This window comes from Dipodomys ordii, unplaced genomic scaffold (genome assembly GCF_000151885.1).
Source record: "Dipodomys ordii isolate 6190 unplaced genomic scaffold, Dord_2.0 Scaffold62, whole genome shotgun sequence".
Taxonomy (NCBI): domain Eukaryota; kingdom Metazoa; phylum Chordata; class Mammalia; order Rodentia; family Heteromyidae; genus Dipodomys; species Dipodomys ordii.
In genome coordinates, this window is record NW_012267278.1 from 2,154,616 (window position 1) to 2,167,116 (window position 12,501).

General features: G+C 39.5%; 1 protein-coding gene across 1 annotated transcript in view; it reads right to left on the bottom strand.

Annotated features, from left to right (window-relative positions):
• Lace1 (lactation elevated 1) overlaps positions 1–12,501 on the bottom strand; it is a 154,339-nt gene that overhangs the window by 109,272 nt on the left and 32,566 nt on the right. Inside the window, exon 4 of the mRNA XM_013022370.1 lies at positions 11,282–11,412. Within this exon, the coding sequence (XP_012877824.1) occupies positions 11,282–11,412 (131 nt within the window). The remainder of the gene's footprint in view (positions 1–11,281; positions 11,413–12,501) is intronic.

Genomic DNA, 12,501 nt, shown 5'->3' on the forward strand with positions numbered 1-12,501 from the left:
CTTTACTACCAAAACAAAACAAAATCAGGAAAGAAGGATATAGGTGCCCTCCCCCCAACCCACCCAATCTTGGGCTGTAACTTGAAAGCATATTAACTATTAACTTTAAAAAATGAGTTAAGATCCTTAAAATTGAAGACTGTAGGGACTTCAAAAGTGTAGATTAAATGAAAAGGAAAGTGGTGCAGATATTATTTAATTTGGAGCTTAGGATCATTGTCAAATTTTGCTTCCGCAAAATCACTCACAAAGAAGTTCCTTTTCAAATGCTCAAACACCAGTGGCATTTCTGATGAGGGGACAGAACAAGCTTACAAATGTTAGTAGCAACTGCACTTTTAAAATAGATTTAAAATCCAATTTAAATTCCCAATACATTTACTTTTTAAATACAGGTTACTCAATTTAAGACAACAAAACAGTCATTTACCTATATTTTCCAAAAAAATTAAAAATAGTTTTGGTGTCCTAAGGTTCAGAAAAGAGACATTTAGCTTTTAAACATAATACAGAGGTTTAAACTGAAAACTGAAGGAAGCAAAGAGTAAGGGCTTGTGGCTGTTATACTTTGCTGCTTTAATACTATAGAATAATTTTGTCCTATCAGAGAATTAACTTGGAGAAGCTATGACTAATTAATAAAGCAGGAGTCACTTGCAGCAGCCGGGTGCCAATGTATACTCTTTTGATCTTGTCCCCGCACTAGTTCAGCTTTGCTGGGGAACAGTAATTTTACAGTGTAAGTGAACAGAAGACAATTGGCCCTACATTCTTGGAGAGCTGGCGTTTTTTAGCACCCAGCATTTCATTACCACCAGGAACAAAAGAGAAGGCTACAGATTACCAATAAGGGTAGTCTGCTAATAGAGTGGAGACATTTCATTAGCATTAAAGAGAAGAGATTTTTTTATGACCTAGAGTTGCTTTCCATTATGACTCACTTAAGTAAAAAGAAAAAAAAAAACCTAATGGTTAATTTACATGTGTAAGTGCCTGAGTCTCAGTCATCCACTGATTGGTACAGTGCCATGTAATGAGTGACAAACATAAGCATGCATTATCAGTAATTAGTATTAGCACAAAAATAAGTACCTAGTTTTTATTAGCAGTTTTTAATAGCTTCCCTGTTTTATAAAAACGGTTAAAACTATTTTTCAAATGATATTGATAGCTTATAGAGGAGAATTTTGCATGATACTCTGCTCATTATAATGCTCTCCTCTTCTTTTTTCCTTTTTTATTATATCAGTGAAATATCTATTCAATATCCTAAAAAGAGACATGAAGACATAAGTTTAAAAATATATTTCCTCAGGTATTCTACTATTTTCAGAATAAATGGTTTACAACTAACATAAATATTCAAAGAGGACATGATAAATATCCTAAAGCAAACTTAGAGGATAAGCTATTTTTACAGCAACTAAATACATTATAAAAACAAATGAAATAACCTATCTCACTGGTCCATGGCTTAAGTATAAGGTTATAGCAAGTATAAGGTCTTATTTCAAATCCTAGTATCATACACACATACACATGCTCACACACACACACATACATACACACACACACACACACACATACACAAGAAAGAAAGAAAGGAAGGAAGGAAGGAAGGAAAGAAAGAAAGAAAGGAATTGTGTGCGCCAGGCGCTGGTGGCTCATGCCTGTAATCCTAGCTACTCAGGAGGCTGAGATCTGAGGATCAAGGTTCAAAGCCAGCCCGGGTAGGAAAGACTGTGAGACTCCCATTTCCAATAAACCACCAGAAAACCGGAAGTGGTGATGTAGCTCAAGTGGTAGAGCGCTAGCTTTGAGCTGAAGAGCTGAGGGACAGGGCCCAGGCCCAGAGTTCAAGCCCCATGACCAACAAAAAAAAAAAAAGAATTGTGCATCTCATATGACAAATAAGACTGAAATGACACACTTAGTAAAAATGAACAGGCTAGTAGAACATATATCCTACAAATGTAATCTAAATGCCACCAAACATAATCTTAAAAATTCCTACTTATAACAATAAGGTGCCAGTGGCTCACTCCTATAATCCTAGCTACTCAGGAGACTGAGATCTGAGGATCAAGGTTCAAAGCCAGCCCGGGCAGGAAAGTCCATGAGACTCTTATCTCCAATTAACCACCAGAAAACTGGAAGTGACACTGTGGCTCCAGTGGCAGAGCGCTGGTCTTGAGCTGAAGAACTCAAGGACGGTGCCTATGCCCAGCATTCAAGCTCCACAATGGACAAAAACAAAACAAAACAAAAATTCCTTACATTTAGCTTGGCACTAGTGGCTCACGTCTGTAATCCTAGCTACTCAGGAGGCTGAGATCTGAGGATCACAGTTCAAGCCAGCCTGGGATTAGCTAAAAACCAAGAATAGTGGTATGATTCAATTTTAAAAGCAAAATGGTGACGTAGACAAACTGTAACAAAGAATAAAACACCTAAAAATTCTTACCTTATAAATCAGTAACTATGGTGGCAAGCTATTGAGAGTCTGTTGGTTGAAATGTTCAGAGCTTCTCTAAGGAAAGGGTTTGGGCTTTAAATTGTGTTAAGTAAGGTGCCAAATTTCAGGGGAATTCAAATTCACACAATCTGGATTTTATTTAGAGGTTCTCCTAATAGAGTAATCCTCACTTTGCTCTATTGTCTTAAAATTTCTGTTTCAAACAGCTACATTACTTGATTAAAACAATTAAAATGATAAAAATAAATCAGAAAGTATTATACTATACTTAGTAAAGGTAAGGATAATTTTTAGATTCTATCATTAAAACATTTATTAAACTCCTACCCAGCTCTAGAGCTATATATTTAAACACATAACGCAAGACTTCACACTAAGGAAAACATATAACATAATATAACATGATACTGAACTTAAGCTGTGAAACCTAGTTCAAGTTACATAGCCTCTGTGACCCTAAATTTCCTAATCAATAAAACAAAAGCAATGATAATATTTACCTTGTAAACTTGTAATGAAATACTTCTAAACCCTAAAGAAATATCTGTGTTTACTATTTATTTTGCAAGAAAAGTTAACTATGTTTATTATCTATATAATCTATATAATGTTATACTTATATTAATTCCATATTATTAATATGTAACTGCATAGAATTTTAACTGTAAATAGAATGATATACAACACAGTGGTCAAAAACATAGTCAAGCCGGGCGCTGGTGGCTCATGCCTATAATCCTAGCTACTCAGGAGGCTGAGATCTGAGGATCTCGGTTCAAAGCCAGCCTGGGCAGGAGCGACTGTGAGACTCCTATCTCCAATAAACCACCAGAAAACCAGAAGTGGCACTGTAGCTCAAGTGGTAGAGCACTTGCCTTGAGCTGAAGAGCTGAGGGACAGCACCCAGGCCCAGAGTTCAAGCCCCACGACCGATCAAAAAAAAAAAACATAGTCAAGCCAGTTACTGTGGCTCACTCCTGTAATCCTAGCTACTCAGAAGGCTGAGGATCACAGTTTGAAGCCAGCTCAGGCAGAAAAAGCACAATTAATCAGCAAAAAACCAGAAGTGGAGCTGTGGTTCAAGTGGTAGAGTATCAGCTGTAAGCAAAAAAGCTAAAGGGCAGCATCCAAGGCCCTGAGTTTAAGCCTCAGTACTGGCACTCAAAAAAAAAGAAAAAGAAAAAGAAAAAGCACACAGAAAGCAGTAAGTAAATAGTAACTAATATCATCAAATATATATAATTGGAGCTAAGAAAGTAGGTCAGTGATAGCTGTATGTCTAACATTCTCCAGTCCTGGGTTTAATCCCTAGCACTATACCCACACACAAACACACACAAGATATAAAGAATATGAATAACAGATGAAATATAATATTCTCAATAAATAAATGAGCAACATCTCACTTTGTAAAGGATGGATTTAACCAGTTATCAAACTAGCATGAGAAAAACTCAACTATATTTCTATACAAACATACATGAATTAAAATAATGAGATATAATTTTTGCCTATTCTTTTTTTTTTTTCTGTCAGTCATGGAGCTTGAACTTTGGGCATGGGCACTCTCCCTCAGCTTTTCAGCTCAAAGTTAGCGCTCTACCACTTGAGCCACAGTGCCACTTCCTCTTTTCTGAGTGGCTTATTGGAGATAAGAGTCTCACAGCCTTTCCTGCCGAGCTGGCTTTGAACCTCGATCCTCAGATCTCAGCCTCCTGAATAGCTAGGATTATAGGTGTGAGCCACCAGTGCCCAGCCATTTTTGTCTATTTAATTAAATAAAAAAATGGGCTTGCAAGTATGGCTCAGGTGATAGAGCACTTGCCTAAATTAAACAAAATGTTCTGATAATTGACAATGTTGACAGAAAAAAACAAAACAAAACATGTGGGTTAAAGTTATAACCCACCTTAGGTTCTGCCAATGCTTGAGGAAATGCTGTGGGGGGGGGGAGGGGAGGGTTGTTAGGGGAACTGCTTCAATAGTTATTTAGCCTTAAGTTTCATTCATTACAATTTACTCTTTCTCAAGCACTGTTCTAGACACTTGAAATATATCAATAGACTAAAATAAGACTCATGCCTTCACGTTTACACTCTGTAGATGAATATAGATAAGCAGTAAACTTAGTGAGTAAATGGTAGATTAGAAGAAATAAATACTAGAAGGTGAGATAGACAGATAATAACAAGAAAAAAAGGAGTAAGGGCATCAGAAATGTAAAGGTCAGTGGCAAACCACAATATTAAATAGAATGTTGGTATAGCCCTTGTTAAGAAGGAGATCATTGAGCAAAGATCTGAAGAAGTAAGAGAGTAACAGAAGGATGTATCAAAGGTTGCTGCTTCAGTATTCAAAATAGAGTACCAACTTGCAGGCGGAGACAAGAGGGGGAAACTTAAAAGCAAAAAAAAGGGGTGACACTGTCCAAAAAGAAATGTGCTCATTACCTGATTTATCAAACAGTAATTCCTCTGTACAACACCTTAATAATAACAATAAAATTATATTTTAAAAAAGAAATATAATACCGCATACAAATAGCTCAAACTTGTGGCTAGAGGAAAGAACTTAAGAGGCCCCTCTCCTGTCCAGAAGACTGGGTTAAGAAAGGTACAGTTGGGCTGGGAAGGAGGCTCAGTGGTAGAGTGCTTGTCTGGCATGCATGAGGCCCTGGGTTCAATTCCTCAGCACCATATAAGCAGAAAAAGATGGAAGTGGCTCTGTGTCTCAAGTTGTAGAGCACTAGTCTTGAGCTGAAGAGACAGTGTTTAGGCCCAGAGTTCAGGCCTCCCTTCGGAGGGAGGAAGGGGAGGGAAGGAAGAAAGGGAGTGAAGGAAGGAAGGAAGGAAGGTGCAGTTGTATGTACATATTGTCCCAATTACTTGGAAGCTGAAGCAGGAGGATTGCTTTAAGTAGGCAACATAGGGAGGCTGGTGTTAAAAAAAAAAAAAAAGGCAGGACTGGGAATGTAGCTTAGTGGTAAAATGTGATAAACTAGTGATGGCATTCTGGAGGAACACCTTTCAAACCAGCAGAAGATATTTCTGGACACTGAAATCAGGGAACTCTGGCTCTGTTTAGAGATCACATCATCTCTTAAGGGATATGCTCTTTTCCTTATATTCTTGCTTTCTGTGGCACCTCTCTGTCTCCCCCCCTTCTCCCCCCCCTGTCTTCCCCTCTCTCTCTTCCCCTCCCCCTCTCCCTGCCCCTCTTCCCCCTCCTCTCTCTCTGCCAGTCCTGTGCTTTGAACTCAGGACCTGGGCACCTTTCCTGAGCTTCTTTTGCTCAAGGCTAGCACTCTACCACTTCAACCACAGTGCCACTTCCAGCTTTTTCTGTTTATGTGGTACTGAGGAATCGAACCAGGGTTTCATGCATGCTAGGCAAGCACTCTACTATCTGTGGCTCTTCTCAACACTGAGTATATGCATACACTGGCCTCTTCTTGTATACAGGGAATTACAAGATCATGTTTGGAATTGTATGAGATAAAATAGCAAGACTAACATTTCTCATTCTAGAATATTTAGATCCTCCTTATTCAAGGAAGGTATGTCTTCCATTTGTCAATTCTAACACACATACACACACACACAAAAAAAAAATGCTGCTCTAGGGCTAGGAATGTGGCTTAGTGATAGAGTTCTTGCCTAGCAGGCATGAAGCCCTGGGTTCAATTCCTTAGTACCACATACACAGAAAAAGCCTGAAGTGGTGTTGTGGCTCAATGGTAGAGTGCTAGCCTTGAGTAAAAGAAGCTCAGGGACAGTGCCAGGCCCTGAGTTTAAGGCCCAGAACTGGCAAAAAAAAAATTGGTGCTCGAAAAATGAAATCAATTTGTATTTTTTGTTAGTCTTGTTTTGTAACATCTATATTTTTTCAGTGCCTTGTTGGGGAAGAAGTGTTTGTTAACTGTAGTTCCTTAATCTATGAAGAAAATAGATTTGTAGACAGAAGAGAACAAGGCTGAACAAGTTGAAAATATGCTCCAAGAAGGAATGTACGAACAAGGTAAATTATAACCTTACATAACATAATATTCTCCCTTCAAGTATAAGGTTAGTTTTCCTGTTATAACATCTAAGAGCATTCTTAATAGATGCCTCATCTTTGCTCTTCTTAAGTTTTAGTTTATTAGGTAATTCTTTTATTATAGGTAAAACTTTATAGTAAGGAAAGTAACATTCCCTCATAGTATTTTTTTTTTTAGGAGAAGGGCTTGAACTCAGGGCCTGGACACTGTCCCTTAGCTTTTTTGCTCAAGGCTAGTGCTCTACCACTTGAGCCACAGGAGGTTGCTCAGGCTAGCTTTGAGACACAGTCCTGGAATCTCAGCCACCTGAGTACGAAGGTTTACAGGTGTGAACCATCAGCACCCAGCTTTACAGTACATCTTACCAAGATTTATACTGCTATTTTTACAGATCATAGGAAATTTTCCTGATATGAAATAAAAGTAAAGCATAAGTTGAAGAATTTCATTCTAATCAAATCTGTTTCTTGGAAACAGATGCAGAAGGTCCAGCTAAGGAAAGGAAACTTCTAGTTGGGCATGGGGATATAGAAATCTAGCACCTGGAAAGCTGAGGTACATGGATGGTACACAGATGCCTAGAATATATAGTAGTATCCAAAATGGGAATGGCACTGATCATAACTCATTGGGATTGGAGAAGTTCTGGAAAGTTCAGCAGCTGTCTAGGAAGTGCCTTCACCTCCCTTAATGTGACTCAGTCACTTTCCACATTGTTGTTATTATTGTTTGCTTTTCCTGTCTCACTAACTAGACAGAAAGTTCCTCTGTGTCAGCTGGAATTCATGACCAATTCCAAAAGCCATGTCACACAAGTCCTAAGTTGATGACAAGCTTGTGGAATAGCTACTCATAGGTATGGGACATTTAGCTGTGGGACCCATGGGACAATGGGGTCCTGTGTTATGGAACAAGGCTTTTGAGGGAATGAAAGAGTAAATGAGTGAACAAACAGCAAACCAAGGCTGGATGGAGCAGGTGATGACAGACACCTCCATGACATCTGCCTTCTCTGTTAATAAGCAATATTTAATAAGGGATTGTCTCCCCATGACCTCTCACATATTCAGTGTGCAAGGGGAAAAATCCTTTGTGTTGCTTATGTGCCTTTTGCAAGACTAGACTCATTTAGGGTTGGGAAGGTGGCTCAGCGGTAGAGTGCTTGCCTTGCATGCATGAGGCCCTGGGTTCGATTCCTCAGCACCACATAAGCAAAAAGAAAAAAGCCGGAAGTGGCGCTGTGGCTCAAGTGGTAGAGCGCTAGCCTTGAGCTGAAGAGCTGAGGGACAGCGCCCAGGCCCAGAGTTCAGGCCCCACAACCGGACCCAAAAACACAAACAAAAACAAAACAAAACAAAAAAGACTAGACTCATTTAGAACATGAGTATGCGGATAGTTGCTTTTGGTTCCTTTTTCCATTTCCAAACCCATCATTTAAAGGCTAAACTCAGTGGTGAGTACCCAGGTCAACAAGACAGGATTTTGCTAGGACTTCACTATCAGGGTGACATTGTAGCTTTTGGGGCCCTTAGGAACTTTTACCTTCATGAACTCCTTTCCTTAATCCATCAAAAAATTACAATTGTGTTGGAAAAGAGAAAAACAAGTATAACACAGATATAAACAGAAGCTGGAATCGTTACCACATATACATTTATGTCAAATTTTAAAAGAAACCAAATTGGGCTGGGAATGTGGCTTGGTGATAGAGTGGCTTACCTAGCATGCATGAAGCCCTGAGTTTGATTCCTCAGTATGGCATAAACAGAAAAAGTTGAAGTGGCACTGTAGTAGAGCATTAGCCTTGAGCACAGAGAGGCTCAGGAACAGTGCTCAGGCCCTGAGTTCAAGCCCCAGGACTGGCAAAAACAACAACAACAACAAAAAGAAACTAAATTAAAACATCTTCAAGTCCGGTACCGGTGGCTCACACCTGTAATCCTATCTTAGTTACTCAGGAGGCTGAGATCTAAGGATTACCATTAGAGGTCAGCCCACATGGCTGGGAATGTGGCTTAGCAGTAGAGTGCTTGCCTAGTATGCATGAAGCCCTGGGTTCAATTCCTCAGTACCACATAAACAGAAAAGGCTGGAAGTGGCTCTGTGACTCAAGTAGTAGAGTGTTAGCCTTAAGCACAAAGAGGCTCTGGTACAGCCTAGAGTTCAAGCCACAGGACCAGAAAAAAAAATTTCAAGAGCTTCTAAATGTATCATGGGCTCTAAGCACTTTCCTTCTCTGCCTTACAGGTAAGATGCTCTCCATGTTTCCTGTCTTCTTCAGGATCATGTGCCTTGCACAAAGTGTGGTGGCTTCCTTTCTTACTCTTGCCTCCTAAACTTTCTCAGACTAGAAACTTGTCACTCATTTTTCTAAATACTTTGAAATTTATATTTTTGTTAAAAGTAATTATTTTATATCATATTTAATAAATGCTGATGCTATTAGATTTCTCACCTCTATGTAGAGTAAATATTATTGAATTAAATGAGAATATAAGGATATACAAACATTTTACATTTTACAAAGGTTGAGTATCAATATACCTTACTATTTTTTATTTTTTATATTTTGTCAGTCATGGGTCTTGATCTCAGGGCCTGTGCACTGCCCCTGAGCTCTTTTGCTCAAAGCTATCATTCTACCACCTTGAGTCACAGCTCCACTTCTGGCTTTTGAATGTTAATTGGAGATAAGAGTCTCATGGGGACTTTTCTGCCATGGTTGGCTTTGAACCGTGATCCTCAGATCTCAGCCTCCTGAGTAGCTAGGATTACAAGCATGAACTATCGGCATCCAGCTAAACTTAATATTAAAATGAAAAATATATTAACTGTGAATATTCAATTGTATTTAGAGTTATTTTAGTTAAAAGGCTAATAATAGAAAACTCTGATTGATTCACTGACATGTTCTTGGAAGTATAATTCTTACTGAAAGCCATTTCCTGTCGATTCCTTCACTGATGCCTCTTCAGAGTGGAAGGAAGCACTTACTCTTTTCCATTGCATAATTTCAGAGAATCCTGAAAATATGAGACTTCAAATGGTCAAAAGAGGTAATTCTTTTCCTTTATCATAGATTAGGTATGTTGTGAGGCTTAAATTAGATGTATGAGTCAGCTGTTTCTTTATATAACACTTAAAAATAGTCATTATTAGCCAGGCGCCGGTGGCTCACACCTGTAATCCTAGTTACTCAGGAGGCTGAGATCTGAGGATCAAGGTTCAAAGCCAGCCCTGGCAGGAAACTCTGTGAGACTCTTTTTTTTTTTTCTTTTTCTTTTTTTGTCGGTCATGGGGCTTGAACTCTGGGCCTGGGCCCTGTCCCTCAGCTCTTCAGCTCAAGGCGAGCGCTCTACCACTTGAGCTACAGCGCCACTTCCGGTTTTCTGGTGCTTTATTGGAGATAGGAGTCTCACAGTCTCTCCTGCCCAGGCTGGCTTTGAACCGCGATCCTCAGATCTCAGCCTCCTGAGTAGCTAGGATCACAGGCGTGAGCCACCAGCGCCCGGCTCTGTGAGACTCTTATCTCCAATAAACCACTAGAAAACCTGAAGTGGCGCTGTGGCTCAAGCAGTAGAGCACTCGCCTTGAGCTGAAGAGCACAGGGACAGCGCCCAAGCCCAGAGTTCAAGCCCCATGACTCACCCCAAAAAAAAAAGTCATTATTTGGCTGGGAATGTGGCTTAATGGTAGAGTGCTTGCCTAGCATTCATGAAGCCCTGGTTTCAATTCCTCAGTACCACATACACAAAAAAAGCCAGAAGTGGCATTGTGGATCAAGTAGTAGAATGCCCTTGAGCAAAAGAAGCTTGGGGACAGTGCCCAGGCCCTGAGTTTAGGCCCCAGGACTGGCAAAAAAAAAAGTCATTATTTTATAATTATATTATCTTTGTGGTATATGAGGACATATAGAGCCATTGACAATTTAGAGGTGGGAACTTCTACTGTAAAAGAATGGATAATTGCCAGGTACAGTGGTACATGCCTCTAATCCTAGCTACTCAGGAGGCTAAGAGATCATAGTTTGAGGCTAGCCCAGGTAAAACATTCTCAAGACCTTACCCTCATCAATAAAAATCTAAGTGTGATGATACAATTATAATCTGTTAAACAGGAAGTAGAAATAAGAGGATTGCAGTCCAGGCCAGCCCTAGCTAAAAGCAAATTCTTATTCAAAGGAATACAAAAATCAAAAAGGACTGTAGGCTAAGATCTGAGGATCTTAGGCCACCAGGCTCTTATCTCCCAATAAACCATCAGAAAACAGGAAGTGGCACTATAGCTCAAGTGGTAGAGAGCTTGCCTTGAGCTGAAGAGTTGAAGGACAGCTCCCAGGCCCAGAGTTCAAGCCCCACAGCTGACAAAAAAAAAGGACTAGGAGCACATTTCAATTGGTAGAGCACCTGACTAGCAAGGGCCTAAATTCAAACCCCAGTATCACCAATAGAAAAAAAAAGACTGAAAAGTATTTTATTTTAGGTTTTGCATGTGACATAGTATATATGTGTTGTATTTTCTTTTTTCTTCTTTCAACGACCTTTAAAAACATAAACGCTTTTTTTTCTCAGGGGCTACACCTAGAAAGGGAAGCTAGATTCACCCACATGTATGCCATAGTTTTCTGACCCCTGTAAAGACAGTAAAGTCAAAGTGATGAATCAAATTGATTTATACAACAATAAAACAACAGAAGCAAAATTTAAATCTTTACACTCCATCCATTATATCATTCTCCTTCTATTAAAAAAAAATCTCCATTTTACCTGAAATTCATCAAAACACAGGAGAGATGCTTCTTGGCTGATTTCTTCAGCAATGGGAGCTATTGGGTCATATGATTGAGCCATGAATCCTGCTTTCCTTTTTGGCAAATTCTGTTTAAGGCGATGAATTCCTTAAATGAATGAAATTTAACACAGACCAAATACAATATTAACAGTATATTTTAAGCAACTATTTTTTAATTCCTAAGTGAAACTAGCTCAAACATCAAAATTAAATTCTATATACTACCACAGTTGATTGTTGAAATTGGTTGTGTTTCTTCTACCTTCAGATAAGTTATTCAAGTATTATTATAGTTGTGGGGTTGTAAAGAAGCTTCAAGATCCATTCTTGAATCCCATCAGAGATGATTAAGTGATACATAATAAGACAGTTCAGTATATTGCTATCAATCTTGAAGAATTCAGTGATGGAATGGGAGTGATGTAGCCCAAGAAGTTTAGCATATCTAATCAAAATGTTCCCTTATCTCCAGCTCATAACATTCTAGCCAATCTTGTGTCATTTAATGTTTACTAAATGCTGAACATATTAGGAAAAAAACTACAATGTTCCTGTTGTAGGAGGATATAGTGTAGTTGATAAGAAAAATCACACACACACACACACACACACACACACACACACACAGAGAAATAATATAAGAATACTAGGGAGGTTGGGAAGGTGGTTCAGTGGTAGAGTGCTTGCCATGCATGAATGAGGCCCTGGATTCAATTCCTCAGCACCACATAAGCAGAAAAAGCCAGAAGTGGTGCTGTGGCTCAAGTGGTAGAGCGCTATCCTTGAGCTGAAGAGCTGAGGGACAGTGTCCAGACCCAGAATTCAGGCCCCATGACTGACAACAGCAGCAACAGAAGCAGCAGCAGCAGCAGCAGCAGCAGGAGGAGGAGGAGGAGGAAGAAGAAAGACTAGGAAAAGAAACAAAAGTTACATGCAAATACAAGCTAAATGCTTACAAAGAGCAGGCCCTAATCCATAACTTCTTGCTGGGCACAGTTGCTTATTGTTATAGCCAATCCTAGCTAATTGGAAACAAAGAAGTGGGGGAGGGGATTGTGGTGGTTCTAGGTCAGCTCAGGCAAAGTTCATTTTTTCTTTTTTCTGGTCGTGGGGCTTGAACTCTGGGTCTGGGCACTATCCCTCAGCTCTTCAGCTCAAGGCAAGTGCTCTACCACTTGAGCCACAGAGCCACTTC